General features: G+C 40.1%; 1 protein-coding gene across 1 annotated transcript; it reads right to left on the reverse strand.

Annotated features, from left to right (window-relative positions):
* Nucleotides 1–11,726: 11,726 nt before the first annotated feature.
* On the reverse strand, nucleotides 11,727–16,678 carry LRRC30 (leucine rich repeat containing 30; the record flags this gene model as incomplete). Its single annotated transcript, XM_083872981.1, has 2 exons — nucleotides 11,727–15,077; nucleotides 15,512–16,678. The coding sequence occupies one exon, from the start codon at nucleotides 16,676–16,678 to the stop codon at nucleotides 15,650–15,652; it is 1,029 nt and encodes a 342-aa protein (XP_083729107.1). The 3' UTR covers nucleotides 11,727–15,077; nucleotides 15,512–15,649.
* Nucleotides 16,679–25,631: the final 8,953 nt, after the last annotated feature.

Here is a 25,631-nt window from a genome sequence, read left to right on the forward strand (position 1 = left end):
GTAATCCTTGTGCCCACCAGATCTAGGCTGGGATAGGTTGAATTTCACTGTGTCACCCAGGAAGAAACTCAGAGCACAAAGGAGCCCCTCAACAAGAGGATGGACAGCATAGCCTGTCTCACAATAACAGCAGAGCATGATTATGATTTACCTCAACAATAGAAGGTGGGAAGAACTCCTGCCTTCCACAGCATAGATATAACTTCGGTTATCAAAACAGGATTTAGTTCTAATTTAGTCTAATTTCAAAACTGTGATGTGACCTTGGTATTCAGCAATCGCTTAATCCTGGTGGCATTTTGTCACCTTCTTTTTGACACAATGTACTGGGAAGCTGAGGTGCAAAGAAGAGCAATGTCTCAACCACCTGAGGGGATGCTTACATTCAGGATCTTAAACCAGGCTTGCTTTGACATTGTATCTTCCATGAAGGTCACTTTTATTTCTTTACTGTTCCCACACTTCCACAGCAAGAGATAAAAATATGGTATGGGAAATCTCAGCTTGGTGGGGAGGTTTCCTACTACTCAGTCAAATATAAACTATGTGCCAGTACCCACACCTCCCACACTCCTCCCACGTTCCAGAGTAAAACAGTGCTCTATGCCCAGCTCAAGCACAGAAGCTTTGTGGGTCACTACCCTCAGACAAGAGTTCTATCTGTTGGATTCAGGGGCATAGCAGTTCTTGCTGGCAACTTTGCTTCAGGACCCAGGATCTGAGTTGTGGAGAATGCTATGATTCAGACACTCCTCTGTGCCCAGGGCTTTCTAATACCTGCAATAGGCAGCTCCCATTCTCCTTATGGGACTCTCACCTTCCTGATCTGAAACACCAAACTATTTATTTTTAAATGGTAACAAATAGTGGGTTTCAGCTTCTATGCAGGCGACCTCAGGAGTACACATTTTGGCACCAAGCCTATGGTTTTTAATTGGGCAGAGTTAAGCATTTGCCTGGACAGACATAAAGCAGTCACAATTCCTCTTTCTTTTTTTTTTTTTTTTCTTTTTTTTTTTTTTTTTTTTTTTTTTTCCTCTTTTAAGGCTTTATCTTCAATAACATTCCAATAGCCTTGATGCTGGTTGATTTCAGTGGACACTTTCAGCATCTTTCAGGATAGGACTGTATAAAAACCAGCTCATGCATATGCAGTTAGTAGTAAATAAACAAGTATGTCTCTAATTAAAACACATCTAGGAAAGTCTAAACTAATTTAACATCTAAATGACAGGTTATAAAGAGGTAAGGAAAACACAGAAATATTAGCCTTTTAAAAAATTGCTTGGTATAAAAATTTTAAAACGAATGAAGATAAACATCAAGGCATCTTGCATGAGAAACCAAATTTAAAAAAAATCACTGAGACAAAGTTATGGAAAGAAATAAAAGTCCATGTGTGCTCCAAGTGAAAAGACATGGCAGAAACGTGCTCAGCTTCCCCAAGATGCAATTAATGTCTGAGAAAAAACACTACCGAAATGTTACAAACTGATTAAATTGGGCATACATAGGAACCAATGGGAATAAATTATTATGCAAAAGCAAGGTTTTCCCTACATAAAGCAAATGCTAGTAGTTGGTGTGGTGGCAGGTAAGGAATGGGGTGAAAGCAGGGCTGCCCAGGTGATGCTTACACTGAGGGACCCTGGCACTGAAGAATCACACTTGAGCGTGGATGGAACCGATCACAAAAATGGGCTAAAGTCCCAACAGAGAGAAGGTTGGAAGAAAAAATTGTGCCTGTGGCTTCCTACAAAAGGAAAAAGAAACGGATGCAGGACTGCTAAAGCAACAGTGCCATCTGCTGCGTACTCCCCTGTGAAAGCCAAATGCTAGTTTAGCTGTCTCCTGCCCTGCTGCAGAGATAGCAGCAAAGCTGAGATCCCTCATGTAGCACTGAGCTGAGGAGGACAAGAAGAAATCCAGCCTTCCCTCCGGCCCAGCCTATGTACCTAACTGTGTCTACAGGCTTCCTGGAAAAAACATTTCTGGACTATGGTTGCTAGAGACATTCCCCATTAAAAATAAATAAATAAATAAAAGGTTTTCTCTCTCTCAGTGTAGCAGGACCCTGTGCTCAGACACTTTTGAAAGATCAGTCTGCTATAAAGCTGTCCGTCAGTGAGACAGGCACTGTGCATGTGTAAGCAACCAAACAGCTGCTGTCCAATCCCTTTCCTATGATGTATTTCTGTCACCTTGTAAAAGGGCTTTCTGTTACTCATGCAAATCTGGTGTCAGTTTCAATCCATGTTTTTATACAGTGTCCTATTCACAGTGTTCATTACATCTCTGAATGTCTTTATAGGTTATATTATCTGAAGCAATTATAACAGAAAAGTCGAATCAATATTATGAATTTTTATAATGCATTCCATCATAGCCCTCAAAACTCATTTCCAAATATTGAACCTGACAGAACTCATAAAATACAGGTGTAGCCACTCCATGCACAATTCTGGTGGATTTCATTCTATAATCCACATATTCATGTTTATGCATGTAAGAATTTTAGTCTTTATTCAATTGTCTTACTTCTTTAAAGTTTTTCCCAAAAAACATATCCAGGACAGATCAGGAATGGAGTTTTGATGAAATGATTCCTTTACACACGACCTCCTTCTGGATGTTTAACCTATTTCTTAAGCATTTTTTGCAGGAGGGATAGTCTAACATCATTAGCCTGAGAGGTTCTGGTTTAATAGGCCCCATTAAAAAAATCTCCCACACTAGGATATTTGGCTTCAAAAGTGTTTGTAGGCAAAAAGCTGTTCTTGGCATGCTGCAGCATCTACTAATTTTCCTCATTAGACCACTCCTCAGGCATCTACTCTTTTTGTACGTGTGCTACCAGATCCAGACAATTTATCTGCTGGAGGTGTTCAACTTTGGTTTTCTGTTGATTTGCAGACTTTCAATCTGTCCTCTGTGTCCTCTGCTACTGTTCCTAGACTCATTAACAATGCATGGAGGAAAGACTCCTGGAATTAGCCAGTGTGGGATTCTGGGGCAACAGATGCTCTGTGGTAACTCAGAGATGCTTCATATCGCAGACCTGATCTTCACAATTCTGAATTTGAATTTCAGAAAGAGAAAAGCTTGTGATGGAGTGTTTGCTATGATGAGAGATGAATTCCAAGGACTGAAGTCAGCTCTTCCATGGGTTCAAATATGAATCCCAGTCTCTACTGGTAATGAATGAACACATGCTCCATCACTAAAGTAGCTGAATCTCAGCAGCCTTAGCACACACAGGCTGCATCAAGGATGCATTTCCTCTGACTTGGACTCTTTTTTGGCTTCTTAAAAGTTTATATGATTATTTTAGATTGGAATAGCTGTAAGATCTGGAGGCTTCACATTAATTATTAACCTCGGTATCCAACTCCTATATTTTAAGATCTACGGCTCTGAAAAAGGAGACACTGCTGGCAGTAGCTACCTTGGGAGGGTTGAAATTTATTAGAAATCAAACTAATCTATACTGTCTCCTGCTCAGGAAATTGAATTCTACGAGTTTGTGAGAGTCAACTCACTCAGAGTTTACTGAGACTCCTAATTCACATGGATGGGGAACATTTGCATTGAGATAAGAAAAATCTGTTGATCTGTTTCTTGTTGCAAATCAAATTTAGTCATACTGGAATCCAATCTACCGTATTTAAACTAGTTAGCGGGACCTTCAAAAATGGAGAGCAGAGACTTTGTTCTTTAAAAATAGATGCAAGATTATCTATTAAAAAGAAGAGACACTCATTTTGTGCATAATTAGACAACAGACAGTTATAATCAAAGAGTAATAACAAGTTCCCATTATTTGGTTATAGGCCTCTGCTGGCTGAGGTCCAACCGTGGCAATTTTTGAGAGAGTTTTTTGTACTCATGAGCTTAATCAGAAACAAGTCTCAGCTCTGTATTTGCCTCCACAAAGTCAATGGACTAAACTCATCAAACTCGTAGGGTTAAAATTAGCTCAATGTGTCTTTGTTAAATTATTTATAATGCAAATGGTGGCCATTCACGAAAGAAGTAACAGGGTGTCTGTAGATGGATTAGTTTCTTTGTTACCTCACTGAACAGCTGGAAGATATCTCCATGAAGAAATACGATATATGACTTCTCGTGAGCCTGAAAGAAAACCTACCCTCCTATTGTGTAAGCTCTTTTGCTGCCCTTTTCCAAGAAGGTGATGGATATCTTTGTGCCAATGCTTATTAACTTCAGTTAAAAACATTATTAAAAGATCACAGATGCAATTTATTCCAGCTAGCACAATAAAACCTAAATAAATAAAATTGTGATTATTCCATCCGAAGTCAGAAATCTCAGCATTTGTTCTGCCTGCTGGAGGAAAGTAGAACTGAACTTCAGAGAGGAAAGGCTGTGGCAGCTATCCCTGGGAAGTGAGGAATGGCTGCAACCCCTGAAAGCCATGGATGACCAGGTCCAGACTCAGGTGCCTTTGTCATAACAAATGCCTGTAGGGATCCGGTTTGCCTAAGAACAGCTTTCCATTGCCAGCAGCCCTCTGTGTGGGATGAAAACATCTGACACTGATGTTAAGTGAACAAAGCCTTTTGAAGCAATTGAATCCCAGTGCCACAGGCATGTTGTGGGGTAAAAGCAGACAGAGAGGGAACTCGGACAAGGTTTGGGGGTGGTGTATTAAGCTGTTATCAGTATCTCCATGCTCTGGCTAAACCTGTGTGAGTGCTGCTCCAGCTGCTACTACGTTCTGCCAGCAATGAGTTAAATTTTTACCACAGACAAAGCTGAAGAGGTGAACATTTCTTGATTTCCAGCTTTGCAAACACCTTTGACCAACATCTCAAAGTGTGACAGCCTGAGAGCATATCAATGAGCAGCTACTTCCCAACGGGAACTGTAATATCAGCATTCTTTCCCCCCGCGTTGTTTCCTGCTGCTATCATGAGCAGTAACACAGAGGTGCATGAGCAGCTCAAAGGTGACTTCAGCAATGTAGGTACCTAAAACAGCCAGGAGGGCTTTGGGATATGGAAACAGATATCCTAACCTTGAAATGACAGTTCTCTTTCATCTGAAGATGGGGCTATGAATATAGCATTTCTTTTGTACCATCAGATAGAAATGATAGCATAACGGACTGGCACTTCTGCTGTTATTCCACAAGTACAAAAGTACATAAACTGAAAGGCCAGTGGAATTATTCTTTTGCAGTTATCCTAAATTCCTCTGTAGATGCAGAAGTATAATGGGAAGCCAGAAATGGACCTCTACAATGCCCTATTTAACCTATGGGAATCTTTCACTAGAAGAGTGGGTGGGCACACTGTGTCAGAAATTATATACAGTGATAATAATATATTAGACAGGAGATAATGAGCCTTTCAGGGATTCCTAAATGTATTACTTGTTAATTTAGGAGGTACCCTGAGTGCAACTTATGAGGTGGTACTAATTTAGAAGGTATCATGAGTAACTCTGCTTGCTGGAGGGCTGAAATGTAAATCCCACTGTGCAACAGGGAAAATGAAAATGCTCCTTCCATTAAGTCTGTGATCTGTCCTGCACTTGCCACAGGGAATAGCATAATTTAGAAAGCTGCCTTCTAGGATGTTGAACAATCATGCCTCATCAGTGAGATCTCTAGATTAAAAATGTGAACATTTTTACATTACTAGAGGGATTATTATATTTTGCTTAATATTTAATATATTTGACATCAAACTACCATGTAACGAGTATAATGTATTAAAATGTCCTTCTAGTCATATTATTTCCTTGCTTTTATGCAATAGAACTCTAACTGTGTTTGTTCAGTGATACTCTACAGTGGTTTGATTTATATTTTGTAGTGTTAGGCTGAGAAGAGACTTTAAAACTGATTGTCATAGTCAGTTCAGATCTATCCCTGAGTTCCTCTGGATCCTGAAACAGGAGGTTCTCCTTGGAGGCAGAAGAGTTTTTGTGTCCTTCCTTTAAATGTAAAACTGATGTGGCACCACCTTCCATGGAGCCGGATGTACCTTCAGGCACCCAGCAGTAAGAAACAGCACTTATTTTCCACCCTGATTGATTCTGATTGATTCCTTCCAGAACTAGTGAATAGATTTTACTATTATGCTGTTACTGTGCCTTATGCCGTAACACATTGTGCACCCCGTGTCCATCCCTCTTCACTGCTTCACACCTACAAGGCCCCACTGTTCTCATCAGTGAGAGAAGTTGAGAGGAGCCATTCCCTGGGTTCTGCTTTGCTGGGGTGAGTACCTCATGTAAGAAGACTCCCTCTCCCCCACCAAAAAATAAAATCACCTGACAGTCATGACAGGGCAGTTCTGAGCTTCACACCGCAGACACACAGCAGCTAGGTCATTCCAAACCATGGAAGCAAATTTGTGCCTCCTTACTGGATGCTGTTGTCTTTCCTTTGTTTTTTCTATCTTTTTTCCTCCTGTCCTGAATTTTAGGTGAGTACCTCTCTGTGAACAGGATAATTGCTACTGCTCTCTGTAATTGTGGCTATGTGTTGTTGCTCCAGCTTCAGACTGCAGCTTCCCTTTTATAGGACTGACACCAAAGAGTAGGAGTACATTCCACACAGGTGGAAGGGAGGGAGGCAGACATATTTTAACAGCAGAGAAGGAAGACTTCACATAAATCTCACTGTCTACAGCACATGGTAAAATCTGGGGCTAGATGACAGAATCTGTTCTTGTTTTATGTGTTTCTAAATCATTCTGTAGCAATATGACAACAGGGGTCCAAAATTCCTCACTTCTAAAGTAACAGGGACAGTGAATTTATGGGGGGCTTCACAGAAAACAGGAGGGGATCTCTGCAGAATGTCAAGAAAGGACAGGACTTCTTGTTTCTTCATGGTTGTGCATGGAGTCTTTAACATTGCAATAGCCGTTCAGGAGGTGGTTAAGATAAATGTCCATCTAGAATCATAGTGGAAACTAAGGATTTAGGAGGTACAGGGGCACCAAAAAATGCCACTAAGTGCTGAGTATATTCTGTTCTTCAGACTGGTTGCTGCTCCCTCAAGTTTGTTCTCCATTTTTCACTTTTTTTTTTTTTTTTTTTTTTTTTTAATTCTCCTGTGTAGTTAATGAAGAGAGGCCTCTACTAATGATTTGCTTGATTTAGATGCCAAATCCAGAAAAGGAGGGTTGAACTGGCATCAGTCAAACAGTCAACTTTAATTAAAAATGTTGAAACTTGTTAATAAGAAACAAAGACACAAAACAAAAAAAAAAAAAAAAAGAGAGAGCAATAGAAAAGAAAAAGCATAATCAAAATAGAATGGACAAATGAAAAGAAAAAGCAGTAGAATTAATGGGGAAATGCAGACAGCTAGTACAGAAGAAACTGTGCATCAGTTCCCCTGGCTTCTTACTACAGTGATGAAATGTCTGGCAACATCCTCTAAAGTTGTAATTCTTTCCCTGTTGTTCTCCTTGTGTTTATTAATTATCTGCTATTTTAAAATATTTGGTTGCTTATATCAACTGTGGCAAGTCAACTGTGGGGCTTTTCTGCTGTGCATTTGTTGTTGTATATGCACACAAGCCTAAGTCTTCCTCAGAATAACCAGCTGCAAGAGAGGAAGGACTGTTGGGACAGTTTGATGATCATCACCTTAGCAACACTGGAAAGAGAAAAGTAATGCATGTCTTTGTCCAAATCTAGACTGTGCTAAATTGATGTAAATGTGAAAATGACTTACTGAGAAAAGCTATTAGCTTCATGGAGAAGTCTTGAAATGTCACTGCTTTGCAACATATTAGCCTCACTAAAGAACATTAAATAACCTCTCTAATGGACACCAGAGACATCAGGAAGAATTCTGAGTGCATTTCCACATTCTCCCCTAAGGTTGGTCCCTATGAGGATTTGGACATGCTGGATGAATTTTCTCAGCCATACACTCTAATATCTGCACACCAGTCCAAGAAAGATGAAACAACTACTGTAAATTCATAACTTTGAGCCAAATGATAAATAAATTAAATCAATGTCTGACATGAGCTTTGTCAGAAAATTCACCAGTTCTAACTAAGAGCATTCATTTCCTTTCTGTTTTCCACTCTCTGTGGCATCATTTAGACCAGGGCAATCTCTGTTCCTCCAAGTGGGACTAGAAAATGTAGTACCTGAAATCTTTATGTTTTATCTTTTGCTTTATGTTTATCTATCTTATGCTTTATGTTTTTACACAGTATAAGAGGCTACGTAGACTCATAGTAAAGACTGTTATATTTGCTTATCCAAATAAAATATGAACATTGAAGAGCAGGGTTAAAAGTCATATATCAGCTTTTTACAAGCAATCACCTACTAAAGTTCTTCTGAAGTGAAATAAAATTTTGAATCAACTGTCTCTAGGAGCAGCCCAGACAACTGAGTGTGAAAATTCCACTTGAGCCTCCTACAAACATCCAAGCCAAAATGGACTCCAGAAGCATTAAGATATATACTTAGACAAGCAGGCTGTGTAGAATTTAACTTCTTCTTTTATGGGATAAAGAACACATTTCAAACTGTTGACTGTAAGGGCTACCAAACTTTTAGTGACAGAAAATGAACGTGTTTTCTTCTACGATTATTGATCAATTAAAAAAAAGACCAAATGTGAATTCTCCCATATTTTAAATCCCCACACAGATTGATAAAAATGCCACAGAACTTTGTGATATCTAATGGTAAAAAACATAGAGGAAAACCGAGGTGTAAGTAATTCAAAAGCAACATAATTAGCTGTCATATGTTTTAAGTCCTGTTTAGATGCTAAATTACCAGCATTTTATTTGCTGCAGAATATATATGCAGAATATATGCTACTTCTCAGTTGGCTCATACATATTCTTCGTATACTACATTGCAAATCCATGGTAATGTCCTCCCAAACACCTCCAAACATACAGACACACAAAGGCACACACACAAGTGCTCAGAGAGATTTCATTTAATGAATTGAATTCAAAGTTGCTATTTTTATGGACTCATTTGTAGGTAGACAGAACACACAAATGCCATTCTTCACAGTGTTATTTTCAAATTGGAAAGAGAACATAAGTGTGCTGAAAGATATAGAGGACTCTTGTGCGTAGCAATAGCTGTAGAAAGGCATTATCTTAACCAAGTCACACTTGATTGAATGAATTTCCCAAAGTGAAGGGTTTATTCTTCTGTATTCTTCAGCTCTCCTATCAGTGCCATTCACAGGGCACTAGATTATTCTACACCACCGAGACTTCTCTGTTTACACAAACAGCTTAGGAACCACTAATAGCCTGTGTTGTTCCCTGTAGTGGAAGTATGTATACATGCATGGACCAGTACAGAAACCTATGTATACATACAGAGCCTTGCATTATGTTAAAAAAAAAAAAAAAGAAAAAAAAAAAGAAAAAAAAAAAAAAAAAAAGAAAAAAAAAAAGACAAAGAACAAGCAAGGAAAGTATAACGATAATAACCATGTTTTCTAGGTGGAAGCAAATTTTTTCTGTAACAGTTTTGCTGTTATTCACTTAGTAATTTCTTTTAGCTGATTTTAGAATGCATCCATTTTAGAATGATGTTTCTAAAAAATATGAGAATTCTTTTAAAAATGTCCTGCTTACACCTGTTTTCAGGTGGAGCATTTTAACAGCTAGGGAGAAAGGATTTTCTCACATCAAAAACATCTGTCACAGGGCAGTAGGTGTGTTGTTTCACATTTCAGCAAATCTGAATGTTATACCATGCTAAGAGATGGTGCTTTGTGCCCTCTGCACACATGCTGCAGAGGCAAGGAAGGCCAGGCAAAGGAAGGCATTTGGTACCCTACAGCTTCACTGACCTTACTTCACATGCTTCAATTAGTCTGCAGATGACCTGGAGCTCTCTGAATCCATCTCTCTCTATTAACCATGGAAACAGTGTCTGGAGGATAACTACTGCTTGATACCTTGAAGGCAAGTGCATAAAGTGGGTGTCATGAGCATGACACCAGTTTTGGGTATGTTACTCATCGTGTCACCAGTGGTTCTGGAGCCTGTCAGGCTCCTCTGTCCTGCACCCCTTGCATGGAGGGTGAGAGATAAGACCCTCTGGACATTTTGACACCTGGCAACACTGCCTTTGCAGGAGGAGAAAAGAAATGCATTGCTTCTGTGAACACACCAATGATGCAAAGGCTGGAGAGCAGAAAGAAAATGAAGCAATACATATTTCCCTCAGAGAGCTGAATCAAAAGAGTAATTTTTTGGTGTTTAATGTCTGGGAAGTAGAAATTAAAAGCAGGCTATCCATCAATGAATTTATGGTATCTGAAACTCCTCTAAGCCCTAGGAAAATATAAAGCTCTGCCCTTTGGTCTTCTTTTCACTCTGCCTGGGTAAGCTCACTTTATGAGGCAGCATAATTCGCAGTGACCTTTTCTGAAGCTGTTGATACACTTCCTGCTTTGCTGGAAATCAACTTGTTAGCCATGCATGATGTGACTCCACATACATTGGAGTATAAATTTCAGGATTTTTCATTAAACCCTGCAAAATAATCCTGCGCTGTAGGTGGCTGTACTGGTGCAGGATGCTATTGGTTCTGCTGGGCAGTGCTGACGTATGGTTTTTGAAGGCTGGTTGGCTCTTTTTGCAGATAAATGCACGGAATCAGTGAGGGAGGGTCATCTTTTAAAATTATTATTCTGCCTCTTACTTGTACAGAGGAATGATCATGCAATTTTATAAAAGGATTTTCAGACTTACTCCATGTGCGCGTATTAAAGTCTACCTCTGTACCAATATATCTAAAGCCTTATTCCCATTTAAACATTTACTGAGTTCTTAAATCTGGGTTTTGTCACATATAAAATGGGAAAAGTATACATTGTAATACAAATACAAGGCCTTCTAGAATCAGAATTTTCCTTCATCTGTAACTATTTCAAAATTTCAGCTCCCACATGTGAGAATGGCAGAAGGATGTGCGACATAATAATATACATGTTTTCTTAATATTTTATGAATTATTAAATATTGTTATTGTTACATAATTATTTTGATGCATACTAATTAGGACTATGCCAGGCAGTTTGAAACACTCATTGAATTACTCAAGAACTGCTGTCTGAAGGCTGTGCAGCAAATTTACCTTTGAAACTTGGTGAAATCATAATGACCAGATAATTAGCTCATTTTCCTTCCTTCCTTCCTTCCTTCCTTCCTTCCTTCCTTCCTTCCTTCCTTCCTTCCTTCCTTCCTTCCTTCCTTCCTTCCTTCCTTCCTTCCTTCCTTCCTTCCTTCCTTCCTTCCTTCCTTCCTTCCTTCCTTCCTTCCTCCCTCCCTCCCTCCCTCCCTCCCTCCCTCCCTCCTTCTTTCCATCTCTCATGTGATGAAAACCTTTGAGGCTTTTTTTTTTCATTGTTTAAAGAAATAAACTGAAGTATAAACGATTTTTCTACTTGCAGAACTTATATACTGTGTTTTGTTTTTTCAAGTAATGTGCTGGCTCAGTGAAGTAAATAGCAAGTACAAATTCCTCCAGAGTCAATGCAGCATTTTTTAGATTTCTCTTCCTTCACTGATTTAAAATTATTAACTGAAAGATCTGGTTTTCTGAAGCTACCTGAAGCATAATAATAAATTATTTCATTTATATTTCGAAAAGTTTAAACTGCAGAATACATATTCTTATATTAAAATGACTAGAAACTATTCTTTTTGTTAACAAAAAAAGAGAATTTTGATGGAAATTAAAACAAAAAAGTATAGAGAAAATTTTTAGGCAAATTGGCCAAAATAAAAAGTTGACACATTTTTCATCCAGATTAATAATCATTAACTTTTAAATCTGAATTTCAAGATATTTCAATTGGACTCTGAAAAACTCTGTTTTGAAATACCACTTCAGGCCACATCTTGGAAACTTTCCATATCTTGGCAATTGGTCTTTGGATATTCTTGCTACTTTGCTCATGTAACAGACCGGTGTTCCTGGCCAGGTGACATGCCCACAGGTGCTCCAAGTGGCTGCTGGGACAAGGCAATATATTTGGGAATTTACCAGTCACAAGTGGTGTCAATAATTTGGCCCATGTGCCAGAGCAGTAGGCACAAGAATTTCAGCAGTAACTTCCACTCAGCAGCAATACTTCAGAAGAAATTTTTTTTCTTTCCGTTAAAGGCTGAATCACTAACTTTGGTTAGGCCAAATGCCTCAAACCTTCCAGTTTTCAAAGGCTTTGCTTGTTGACTAGACCTTAACGTTTACACAGAATGCAGCTTTCTTGTCAATTTAAAATAAAAATAGGTGGAGCCTTTTCACCATATCTGACCAAATGTATGACCAGTGTGACTGATGACAGCTGAGAAGCAAATTCTATAGCCCTATTGTATATTACATTTATCCCAACCAACTTGACCCCTGACTATATCCTTTCTACTTTGTTCTTGTTTTTTGCCCTTTCTTTGGTCCACCTCAAGAGTTTTTCTAAGCACCTTCAGAGTTTCTCAGAGTGACAACCATAGAAAAACCACTGTGCCAGAAAAGGATCCTTTCCACGAGTGGATCCCACGTCTTCCATTCCTTTGAAGAGCACTATCACCACAAAAAAATAATAGATGCATCAGAAGTTATGCTGCTGTGAGGCTTAGGATGAGAAAACTCCAGTGCCTACCAGAAAGAAGAGTAATATTCCGGATACAGTTCTCTGAAACGTTATAAAATTAAACTTGTATCATTTGATATACCCAGAAGTGGTGCTGTTGTCATATATGATGAGATATGACTACAGGCCCTGCAGCCTTTCAGTTCCTCTTTTCCCTGTCATTTGCACAGCTAATATCATATGACAATGCTGAGATACACCAATTCTTTTCTAATGCCCTGCTCAAAACTAGAGCCAGCACGTGACGTTACTCATTCTATCTCCCTCCCATGCCCTTGCGTGCTTCTTCTACCTTGCTCTCCCTCAGTGCAAATACATATGTCATTATTTGCCTTTCATGCATATTTCTATACAATAACAGTGGCATACAGACTTTTCTTTTTACAGGAAGAATTCAGAACACTACCCTCAGTCATGAGAGATAATTTTCTCTATCTCTGAGAAAGGTATTTATAGGGGCCTTGACTGAGGAATGAAAAAATACTAAAGCAGATCAGTAGAAATTATTTTCTTAATGATAAAATCTGAATTATACATTAAAGCACCATTTATTCAATCAATTTTATTATTCTGTTTAAAAAGGCAGTCACTTTTATATGTTTCATGTGCTTGCAAAGGTTTATTAGCTTGAGTAAAAGGTCATTATTATTCAATTGAATAATTTAATTTTAAATTATTGGTATTGCACTTCATATTATAACTGCTTTTGCAGATGCATTTGATTATGTCAAATTTGCCTTTTAATCCTCTGTCTGGAGATCATTTTCTTGAATCGTTCACTGTTTCTTACCCTCATACTGATATCCTAATGAACACACAGAGTCCAGCCTCATATCTTCCATGTAAATTACTGTGCATACCTCTTCTAGTCAGATCATATCAGAGGCTATCCGGTGTCATATAATCCTGGACACTGACACGTGGAAAATCTTTGCAGGTGATTAATGCCATAGGCATCTAATTTTCCTGCAAAGCAATATTGCAGTGTTTACATGAATGCCAGACTTAGGGATATGAAATGGGCATTTAGAAAAGTTAATAATCTGTCCCTAATCCCCTCCAAGAATTATCTGTTGGTATTTCTAAAAATAATTGCAGCTTTATTCCTTGTCAGTAATGGAATCGCATATTAATTTATTAGATGCAGTGTTCATTAAAAACTTGGAATTTTGCACAGATGAAATAAATACATGTAAAGCTACACATAAAATGCCTTTGCATTTGAAGCCTATACTAAGTAACAAAAATTCACAAAATACTTGTTTGATTGCTTTGTTTTCTTAATGCTTGAGCAAAAATGCCCTTCAAAATTGTTTAATGTTTGCTAGAAACATAAGATTTGTCTTTGTACACTTGGAGACTGTGATTTCTGGGCCTAACACTCAAATTCTCAATTAAGTTAACAAATCGCATACAAAACATTGCAACACAATAAATATCAGGGCAGGCAGTTCCAGGGTGGAATATTTGGGGAGCATTGATTCCTCATTGCCAGCATTCGATACCACACCAATAATGTCAGTGTGCTGCGTTTACTCAGATGTACCTATGAATTACATAATTGTCTGCTGTTATCAGGCTGCTCTTACCTCTTCTGAGGAGTTTTTCCCTCAGCCAGGAATTGTCCATTAACTTCACTACAAGCAGGATCTGTCTTTCATAGCCTTTCATAATTTTGAACAAATTGTTTTAGAAAGTAATAGATTCCTGAGATTTGACATAAGAAGCACTTTGAAAATGGCTTTGAATACTCATAATTAGCTCAAGAATTACAGTATCATTCCTCTCTTACACTGCCATTACAAGCATTTATCTCAGCTGATTTCAACAGAGCTGCTTCTGTTTTACACTGGTGTGAGGGAACAAAAAAACCCAAGTTGCATAAATTGTTAACAGCTCTTTCATACTGCCTCTTTATTACCAGATAAAACTTTGATGAAGGACATTTGCAGAAGATCAATGTGAGAAACCACATAAGACCTGACTTTTAAGCTACTGGCTGATACTGAAAATCCCAGAAATAACTATTTGTTTTTGAAGCTCTTACTTAAGGTGATGACTGGGTTGATGCTGCTTTTCCTGAAAGAAATATTTCACCTTTAGGAGACGGACTGCCTCCTGAGTAAAGTCACTCCATAGTTCAGATTGCAGGGATACAGGAATAGGAATGGAGAGCAGTTGTACATCTAGCAATGAACAACTCCATCCTTTATATGAGGGAGGAAGCCACAGTCCTTTCTCTGCTTTGTCCAGATGCTGCTCCCACCTGATGAGAAGCACTGCTGTCAGCATCCTTAGGAGGATTCATGTGAAGGGCTGCTTGTCTCACCAGGGGAAGTAGGAGCTCTGGGGAAGTTTGGGATCTGCTTCCGAAGAACTGGCAAGTTGCCTTGTCACTGGCAATCTCTACCTGTAATTTATACAGGCCAGAGCACAGCTGTGGGGTAAACAACAAATGGTATTGAACTGACCATTAATATATTGTCTGTGAGCTAATATAGCTCAGGATATATTCACTGCCAAAAGCAAACATTTTCCTTGAGATTCACTTAGATAGCAGTGCTTGCTCATGTCATGGTTTACCTGTTTATGAAGTAGTGAGCAGGAGTAGAAATGCAATTGCAATCACAGAAAGTCTAAGTTATATCAATATTTCTCCAGCCTAATAGCTGTCAAATGTGCATTTCTGCATGTCTGGCAGTCTGCTTTAATTTGTTTCTGTCAAATGAAGAGCAAATATTTTATCGTAAGTTTGTTGTTGGATTTTTTCCTAAAAAAAACCCCCAAGTACCACAACAGTGAAGGTTACAGAGGTGGCTATTTTTAGAAAGTTTGCTCTTCACACACTTAATCAAGACCATCATACTTTACTTGCTTTCCTCCAACTGCTACTAAAGCCATCCACAGCCTTCAAAATCCAAGCATTATGAAGTGGAAATGCCTGTGCAGGAAAGCTCTCCGATGCGATTCAGCCTTGATGACAGGCTTAATCCCAAGCTCAGCGGAAGCTCAGTTGTGCTCCTTTTTGTCCCTGAGGTAGTTGAAGAGGGCATCCAGGCCCCCCTCGATGACCTCTGGCAGGGGCCGGGACAGGGGGTTGTGGGCAATGTGAAGGCCTTTGTCCATGGGGTTCCAGGCGATGCGGCGCAGCCGGCGCAGCAGGTACAAGTCGTCTGGCAGGGTCTGGATGGCATTGTAGTCAGCGTTCAGTAACTCCAGGGTGCTGAGGTAGCACAGAGACCGCGGCAGACTGCGTATGTTGTTGTTTTCCACGATGAAGATTTGCAGATTGACCAGGTACTGGATGCTCTCTGCGATGTTTTCCAGCTTGTTGGACCCTAGGTGCAAGAAGTCTAAGCTTCTCAGGGCAAAAATGCAGAGGGGAATTTGGACAAAGCGGTTGTTACTGAGGTTCAGTTTCCTCAGATTTGTCAGGTCGGTGAAGCTCAAAGGCAGTTGTGAGATGCAGTTGTGTGAGAGGCTCAGAACCTCCAGCTTCCTGCACAAGCTGAGCTCTGCTGGCACCTCTTTCAGGCAATTCATATTGACAAACAAAACCTTCAGGTTCCTCAGTAGCCCAATCTCCTTAGGTAGGCACTTGAGGCAGTTGCCACCCAAGTTCAGCACAACCAGCCTGTCCAGCTTCCCAAGTGAAGGAGGAATCACCACCAGCTGGTTGCGTGAAAGGTTCAGCTTCTGCACCTCATGCAGTCCCCACAAGAAGTCAGGCGTGCTGGTCATCCCTTTCATTATGAGGCTCAAGCTGACATAACGCAATCCCCGTTTCAGCAGCGACTTGGGCTCTCTCCCTGCCAGCAGGGCGTCTTCCCATGCAGGCAGCTTGGGGCCTTTCCTGAGGAAAACCATGCTCCTTCGCTCCTCGCCCTTCGAGTGCTCAGTTCCCATAACACTCTGGTGCACTCCTGAGAGAACAGAGGTTTTATTCCCTTGCAATATGCAAACGCCAACAGGGGATGACAGCCTGCAGGAGGTGGGAAAGTCAAAGCAAGGACACAAGGAGGAGCCTGTGAAGTGCATCTCAGTCCACCGGAACAGTTTCCATAGCTGCTGAGGGAAAGTTTCACTTTTGGGGGCTTATGTTGATCTTGGTGCACAGTCTGTAATGAAACACTTGCTCCTGACTTGTGAGCAAACCTGTTCAATTCAAACTGAATGCCACAAGACAGCTGTCACTGTCATTTGGCCTGGGCTTTATTGGACAGATATGTATCTTCACTGCAAAAAGGTCACAAGGATGCTGTATATAACTTCATCATGTCAGCTTTCTTGGCTATCTGGTACATACCATGGCTGTAGGACAATTAGCAACAGTGATTTCAAAAAAGACAAACAAGCAAGCTAAAGAAGGAAACAAGCAAAGAAGCCACCATTTCAGTTCAGTTTTAAAGGATGTTTTCATAATCACTTTTATTTTGGTTCCTGATTTCTTTAAAGTAGTTACCAGTCTACCAGAAAATTTTGCATGCTGCAAAAACACTGAAAAGGGCTTTTTATGTTGGTCCTTGTTTTCTGCTAAGTTTAAAAAAAAAGTAATGTTTACAAAAGGTTCTAACTTTTATATGTCCTTTGTGGTGAGGACTGGCCTCTTTCTTTTCAGAACAGGTGCCAAATTCACTGCAGCAGTGACATTTTGCAGTAGTATCTGTGCCCACTTGGATAATTTCTTGCTACCCACGGCACCAAGTGTGAGCAGTCATACCACACAGGTCTAACCAATCTACTCTGTCCTAAATGTCCTGTGCTACCTTCATATCTATCAACCAGATTTTTGGGGTCTGATTCTTCTGTAGATGTAGAAGACTCTAGAAAATGGAGCCTCTTGATGTCCCTTTCCTTGTGAACTTCCATGACTTCCTGGGCTATTCTGGGGTACAGGGGGACTAGCAGTCAAATAGCTTGAACTATAAATGACATTTAGATCCAATACAGAGGGGCTGGTGGAAAAGAAAAGAAGCAGTGATCACTATAATAATACCCAACAACAGCTGAAGTGAGCTCTGCCAGTGAAAGAAATTTGTATTGCTACAGGAATACATATGCAGTGAGTTTAAACTCAAAGGCACCAAAAAAAGGATCTACAAAAACTTTAGGTTTCATCTAAACTAGGTGAAAATTACAAAAAATAGTACAAGACTTTCAAGGATTTTCCTCTCCATTGAATCCATGGTGATGAAGATGTGCTGCTGCCTTCTGAGAGATTTGGTGATGAGTGTACCCTCCCTTACCACCTCATTTCAGAGACCCTCACCTTAAAACCTTGTGTTAGCTCAGATGCTAAAGGATTATGCAGAAACTGCAGCTGGAAGTCAAAGCACTCCAGCAACCACTTTGGAGTCAATCCTCACAGTCCCTTCCTATTGCCAAGGACCACTCAGTCTCCTTCGAGCTTTGGGTCCCCCACAGAGCTGCATCTGCTTGGGAAGAGAGGGCAGACAGGGCATTCCTGCAACTGTGTCTGACAAATGGGATCCTGCACCAGTCAGGACCACAGTGAGCAGTGTGAGACAGTGGTGAGCTGAGTGAGCTCGTGTGTTTGAACAGGGCTGTGTGGCATAAAACCAGCTGGTGCTGAGGCTGAAATATTGCATTCTCTGGAGTGCCTGGGTGAGCCTGAAAAAGGCTGAGGCCAGTCGTATCTGGTTGGAGTGAGCTGGCATCCTGTGAGTCACAGATCCCTCCCTCACAGGCACTTTTTGCCAGTATTTGTCAGTTTACAAGCAAATGTTATACTAATTGCCATCGCAGCCGTACTGACTCAGTGTTCTTGTTAACCATCATCCCCACAGGCTGCCCAGAGTGGCAGAGATAACCCTGATGCTGCAGGCAGAGGAGATGCTCGGGGGAAGGGGGAACCAAGTGGCTTGGGCAAGACTGTGCCTTGCATGATGGGGCCCTAAAATGTGCCCCTTCATCACAAACACGTGAGGAAGTGAAAGTGTGAGCCCCTCATGAGCTTTGCCTTTGGGTTGTCTGCCCGGCTGCTGTTAAAATGCAGTTATTATCAGAGAGCATCCATGGATTTGAACATGGTATTTCGCTTCTGCAGTGACAAATGCGAAGGGAAGAAAAAGGCTTTTTAGAGAGCATTTTTAAAATCAGGCATTTCCCTTCTCTTAGTCTCACTTCCGAAATGAGGAATCTGCTGCAGAGAATTTTCCAGAATCTGCCAGAGACTGGCTTTGCTCCCTGTGGCTGGGCTCCCACCTGTGATGATGGCCCCACGGTCACTTCAGAGCTCTTTCTTCTGCAGGTCCCTTTTAGCAACAGATGAAAACAAAACAAAAGGAAGCAGTGTCCCTGTCTCCTTGCCTCCCCCCATGGCTGGCCAGATATTTTTGCATGAGAACATTGTCCCCACCTCCAAAATACACTGGAGTTACTGCCTGGGGACTTGGCAGTGCCTACTGTGGCTTCTCACCACAGAAATCCTCGTTTCCTAACAGCATGACTCAGCCAAAGTGCTCTGTATCCTTCCCTGGCTTTGCATCACACTGTCCATTTGAAACCAGGCCTGTGATACAGCCCAGCAGAGTCTGGGCTGGGCTGTTGCTGGAAAGCTTCACCAGGGGATCTCTATCAAAGAAAAATGCTTGCTCTGCTTCAGCCTCACATCATCTCCTGCTGTATCTCCACTGCCTGCCAGACATCAAGCAGCAGCAAAGGGGATTTAAAAAAGAAATTCCACATCTGCAGCTCTCATTGTCCAGCTCCTTTCCTGCCTCTGTGAGTGTCATAACCACTGTGTGAAACAAACAAAAACAAGTAAAACCAAAAAAACCCACCACCCCAAGCCATTTCCTCCTATTCTTTGTTCTCCAACAGAAAAACAGGCTATTGAGTATGCTTGCAGTTGTGGAGATGGGAAACTGTGAGGTAACCAAATTAGTTTTTTCTTGAAATCGAGATAATAAAACCACAGTGGCCTCATCTGGACATCTCAGGAACTAAAATCCTGTACAAAACAGTCCCATGTCTGTTGGTGTCCTGGACTGGCTTTGTTCAAACACTTTTCAGTTCTCTTTTTTTTCTGTGTTGCCTGCTGCCCTGCCCTGGCCCTTGCTGTGCTGGGCTGTGAACATGGATCCATTCCTTTGGAATGCTCTTAGGCAGCACTGACCTGCCTGGCAGAAAGCAGAAATGAATTTCAAGCATGCAGGTTTGGAAGCCCAAATTAGTGGGCTTTACACAACACAGTGTACTTGAAAATCACTTTGTACATTAAACAAAAATGTTAATGTGCAAGGGAAAAAAATAACCCAAAGCTTGTTGAAGAACTTTGTAGTCTAACTAATATAATGAAAAAAACCCTGCATTATTAGCAATGATAAAAAACTGGTAAGCTGACAAAAATGACAAGCTATATTTTCTGACATTATTTGACAATGCAAATTATTAGATTTTTTTTCTTAAGGAATCAGGATTGTCAGTCCTAAAAAAATCTGAAGATGAGTTCACAAAAGACCTGGAATTTTAAAGTCTATTATCTATGGGATCATTTATTTGTCTACAGGTTTTGAGTCTGTAGAACGCACTTGGGATACATTTTCTAGCTTTTTTTCTCCATCCAGGCAGGACTTGCCATAAAACCAATTGTACTGATTTTAAATAAAAGTTGAGATCATCATATAATTATTTTTCCATAGGATTTGAGCTTGTAATGAAATATCTGATAGCATCAGGCTTTTAATGAATAGCTATTTTGACACACTGAGTTTAAATTTTGTTTTGTTGCAAAACCAATATTGTCATTGTCTTTTAAATTGCTGAGCTTACAATAGATACCTATAGATTCATTATCATATATGTATAGTTCATAATTTATTTTGAAACAAATTTTATGTTCTCTATGGAGTCAAAACCTCATATAGTTCCTCTGTCTCAGCATTTTTACAAATGTATTAATATATGAAGAAATCCTTTCAATCTTTAAGCATAACCATTTCTAAAATTCTGGGAAATTCAATTCACACTCTTTCGGAAAAAAAATTCATTTCATTCATTATTTAGATCTTATAATAAACACCTGTATAAATGAAGATGCAGAAACTACCTAATACTTCATGTGACAGGAAGGATGATTTGGCTAAAAAGGGTTAACTCATTTCAAGTTCAGCAGAAAACAAGCCGTGCTGGAGAAACATTCATTACAAATACAGCTGCAGCTACGGAAGCATCTTCTCCTTTTGCTATTTCTTTCCTCTGAAGTAAATAAAGGATTTTATAAGCATCAGTGCCATTCAGACTGTCAGGGAAATCCTCTGGTCTTAGTGCTAAGGAAGCAAATTTTGTAGGTTTTTAACTACTTTCTAGCAGCTTGTTGATCTTGCAGCTATTCTGAAATACTAAGTCAAATTTTAATGGTAATTTGAGATTTATGAGATGTGACTCAAGATAGAAACAATTCTTAAGGCAATTTCAGATTTCCTGTTAATTTGTTTTTAATTATGGTGCTGTTAACAGCTTTTAATGACTGTCTATCCCTGGAGCTTTCTTGGAATGTTTCATTAAGGTCCCATGTGGAGCTGCTGGATTGCTTGACCCATGAAGAATTGGACTTGGAGATGAATGTCTGCCTATGTAGGGGCTCATTTTTCTGCAGACCTCTTGACAGAAGACAAGCTTGAACTAAACCTAGTATGAAATAAAGAGATTTGTGACTGCGTGTGTATGTAGCTTAGAAATCACAGGCTCTTCCTCCTATTAGCCAGGGACAGCAGCAATTCTTATGAGACACAGAATTAGAGGAAGTTTTATTCCTTTTATGCAAACTTGCCATAGTATTTTGAAATCTCAGCAAACACATGAATGGCTGTTTTGGCACCTCCTATTTCTGCCACAATTTCCCTGTGTGTACACAAGCCAAACAGCTGGTTTGTCTTCTATATAAACAGAGGCAACCCATGATCCTGCACTGTGCCATCATCCACGTTCTCTGGGGCACTGTTTCATCTGCTGCCCATAGCAGTTCCCCTTGGCAGCACCAAAACTTGCTTCCTTTAAGTCCTTGCCCTCTCCTCTGCAGGAAAAGTGGTGTGTAGCACATAGCTATGCCCTAGGGAACAGCCACCACCCTGCAGGAGTACAGAGGGGGCTGTGTCCTGCTTTATTTAGCCATCTGCACACAGCCTCCATGACTCAGCCTTCTCCTCCTCTTCAGGCTAGAGTGGTGACAGATTTGACACCAGTTACAAATGTATCTGAAGTCATTACACGGAGGATATCATTGCAATATAGAAAGCATATGCTGCTCTATTTCTCATCACTACATTTATGAGCAGTCACATCTACATTCATAAATTTCTGTAAAATAGGCTGTACCTGTCTGGTAGCAATATGGATGTTTGCTAAACACTACTCAAAGCCTGTGGCTTTCTGAATAAATTTGGAAAAAAAAATTGGAACAGATTATCCAAGCTGGACGAAGTACTCTTATTGTAATTGCTGCCACATGGTCTCTGCCACAGGTACTCTTTTTCATGGAGCTCTTCAAGGTCATTTTCCTACATTTTGGAGGCATGATAAGAAAACAAAAATTCTTGGAAAGTGGAAGAGAGAGCCTCATGGGCTCCTTGCCTAAATCTAATCTAATACAGGAAGAGATCTTTCTTGGCTTGTGTCACAGAAAGAGATCATCTAACTGTCCATCTCATGCCTATATGGTTGGCCTTCAGGCAGAACACATTCCTTCCTTCCTTCCTTCCTTCCTTCCTTCCTTCCTTCCTTCCTTCCTTCCTTCCTTCCTTCCTTCCTTCCTTCCTTCCTTCCTTCCTTCCTTCCTTCCTTCCTTCCTTCCTTCCTTCCTTCCTTCCTTCCTTCCTTCCTTCCTTCCTTCCTTCCTTCCTTCCTTCCTTCCTTCCTTCCTTCCTTCTTTCCAGATTTATCTCAGTGCCTGGAGCAGATTCAGCCCAGCTGCCTGCGGTGTACAATGCCCAGATTTCTAAAGCACCTTGTGCCCAGGGGTTACATGTCACTCTGGAATGAGGGGAATATCCCCACCTCTTGTGAAGCTGATTGAAGTTGTTGCTCAAGATTAGCAGGATTTTCTTAAACACCCATGTGTGTTGAGAGTCCAAAAATAAGCATGACTCCATGGGCTGCTGGCAAAACTCCCAGTCCCTCCCCCAAAGACTGTTTTAGTATTCTACATTTAATGGGTCGTTGCAGTTGCCTACTTTTGAGGAATATGAAAATCCAATTTCTGTTCTGGAAACAGAAGGCAGAGATAATTCTGAGGGTCCCGTGAGAAGAGAGGCATTTCCATGGGGTCCTTCTTGTGGTACCTGTGGTTCAGAGACAAATGGGAATGAAGCAAGACCATTAGTTCAGCATTGTTTAGTAAGAGTCTTTAAGATTCTCCCCGCTCAATCTGGCAACATGCTGATTTTAACAGAATTTTTTAAATCAGTAATTCTGTCCAGGCATTGTTAATGTCAATGTGCCTCTATTCTGGCTCCATGAGATTTTGCATATCACAGTAAAGACCAGGTGACTCAACATTAGCTATTGCAAAGTTCATTGCTGCTGTAGCAATATCCTCATTTTTACCATAATTGTTTAGATGTATTTGAAAATGCTGGAAAAATCCAGAGGGAAGCTGAAAACTTATTTTAGAAATACAATAAAACACAGTGATCCAGGTCTTTGTGCCTGGTTTAGTGTATAAAATAAATGCATGCTTCTCCAGTTGAAAGCACAAGCCCTTTTTATCTTGGTCCTCATGAAATTTGGTAAATCAGTATCATAAATCAATGGGACTCAGTGCGAAGGGGTTTAGGTATTTCCATCCAGAGTCCATTACAATAATGATTGCAAAAAAGAACTTAGGAAATAATTCAATCAAAGCCGTTGTGGAGTCTTAATCCCAGATCTATGACTCTTACACAAATTTTACCGATACAAGAAGAAAATCTGCATTTACCTTCATATGCCTGATAAATTATAAACCAGAATATAATTAGAACTCCCTAAAACATATACCAGTGTCTCAGTTTGGGATTTTTCAGAGACATTATCAAATGAAAGGGCAGACATCTCTAGACATTTGAAGATTCAATGTCGACAATTAATAGCTTGACTTTTAAATTTCCAAGCTCTAACTTAAGGAAACATATAGGATGCTTAGCTCAAAGGGCTTCAGTGAACAAATAAAATTTCTCAAACAATCAGTAAAGCAATGCATCTAGATATTATTAGTATGACAGCAATACTTGAAATTTTATGAAATGATATGGGTCACTATGGTCAAACAAAAAGCTGGAGAGATCTGAGCCAAATTTCAGGTAAGGGGAGCTGAGGACACCACACAGAGCACAGCCTGGAGGCAGAAGATACAACTTGGTAGGTGAAAAAAGTACATGAAAAGCAACTTGCATTTAAAAAAACCCCTACCTTGAAAGTACTAAACCAGAGCAAATCAAAGGGAAAAATATGATCTTCAAGCCCAAGTACAGGCAAAAGGAAAAAGGGAGAGAAAAGCCCACCCATAATTGTCATCTCTCTTATTTTACAACCTGTAATGAGCAACTTCCCAATAGAGAGAATCAAACATGAATCTTTTCTGTACCTGAACATCAGACGAGATTAATTGTGGTGTACAACCACAGGGTTTCAGCACTTATTGGACTGTGAGAAGACAGGGTATTGTAGTTAATGATTCCACCTGAGGTGGAACGACAGCACATTTGGCAGCCGTGGAGGCAAGTGGAAGGGGAGCTGATGCTCTGATGTGTGGCCAGGTCAGCTAACAACAAGGCAAACTTCTTCAAAAAGGTGGAAAATGATGTGTAGCTTGAAAGGAATGCAAATGTCATTTAAAAATGAAATTTAAAAAGGAGGTTGGATTGGGGTGAGCAGGGCAAGAAGTTGGAGTATTTTATTTTTAATCATATCTTCCTGGACCAGGGAAGATGACAAGAAATATTTGCAGAGGATTTGAAACAACAGTGTCAGCCTGTGCATTGGTCATTAAAATTTTCTACACACAGAACTCAATAAACTGATGAAAGTAATTCTACTATGGTTGCCTGTGAAATTGGAGACTAGACATGGTGACCCATATTGTCTCTTCCCATATTGTGGTCTTAAATCTGACCTCTTCCTCTGCTGTCTTCAACTCCCCTACACGCGCAAAATTCAGAAGCCTTGGTTCACAGGCCACTGCATTCATATTATCTTTGGTGCTGATCTCCACATTTTCTGCCTCACTGCATTTCACTTTTAGTTTATCGGATTTGAACAAATGTAGGCAATTAGAGGAAAATGCAATTATAACAGAGTTGCTGACAGCTGTTTTCCAAGTGACAAGAAATCTTATCTGTAGCCAAGGCTGAATGCAGATATGACCTGGGCTGGTGGGCTCAGAGCAATGTGCTGGCAGATGTTTGCAGAAGGTTACAGTCTATTTCCTTCCCTCTTCCATGGAAATGCATTCCAGTTTTCCAAGGCTAATGATCTTTGCTAAGCCATTTCATGCGTCCAGGCTGAATATACCATGTGTTACAAATGTCTTAATTGAGTCAGTTTGGCAATCCAAAAATATTGTTGTGAGATGTATTTAACTAGCAGTCTGGAAACCACCGGTGTTCTATGGGTTTAGACAAGAACCATTTCAGGAATATGGATTTTGGCAGCTTCACTTTAAAAGCCACTAGTGGAATTCAGTAGCAAGGACAGTGATTCTAACACGATGTTTTTTACCTCCCCTTCAAATTATGGTATCATGATACAGAAGTAATAAATGGTAATATATGGTGGCAAAGGAATGGCGCTAGTCGCCCACTGATAAGGCAGAGTGAACATTTGTCTGCAGCCACCTGTTCTTGAACTTCTCTAACTGCACTTTTCACTCACTCTGGAGCAAACTATGTGCAATATAAATGGGAAAGAGCATTTCCTTGGGTGGAAAGTGATATGAAAATACCCAACACTGTCTGCTACCTGACATAAATACTGATCTAAAAATACACCACCT

The sequence above is a fragment of the Zosterops lateralis genome (genome assembly GCF_965231275.1).
Source record: "Zosterops lateralis genome assembly, chromosome: 1".
Classification (NCBI taxonomy): domain Eukaryota; kingdom Metazoa; phylum Chordata; class Aves; order Passeriformes; family Zosteropidae; genus Zosterops; species Zosterops lateralis.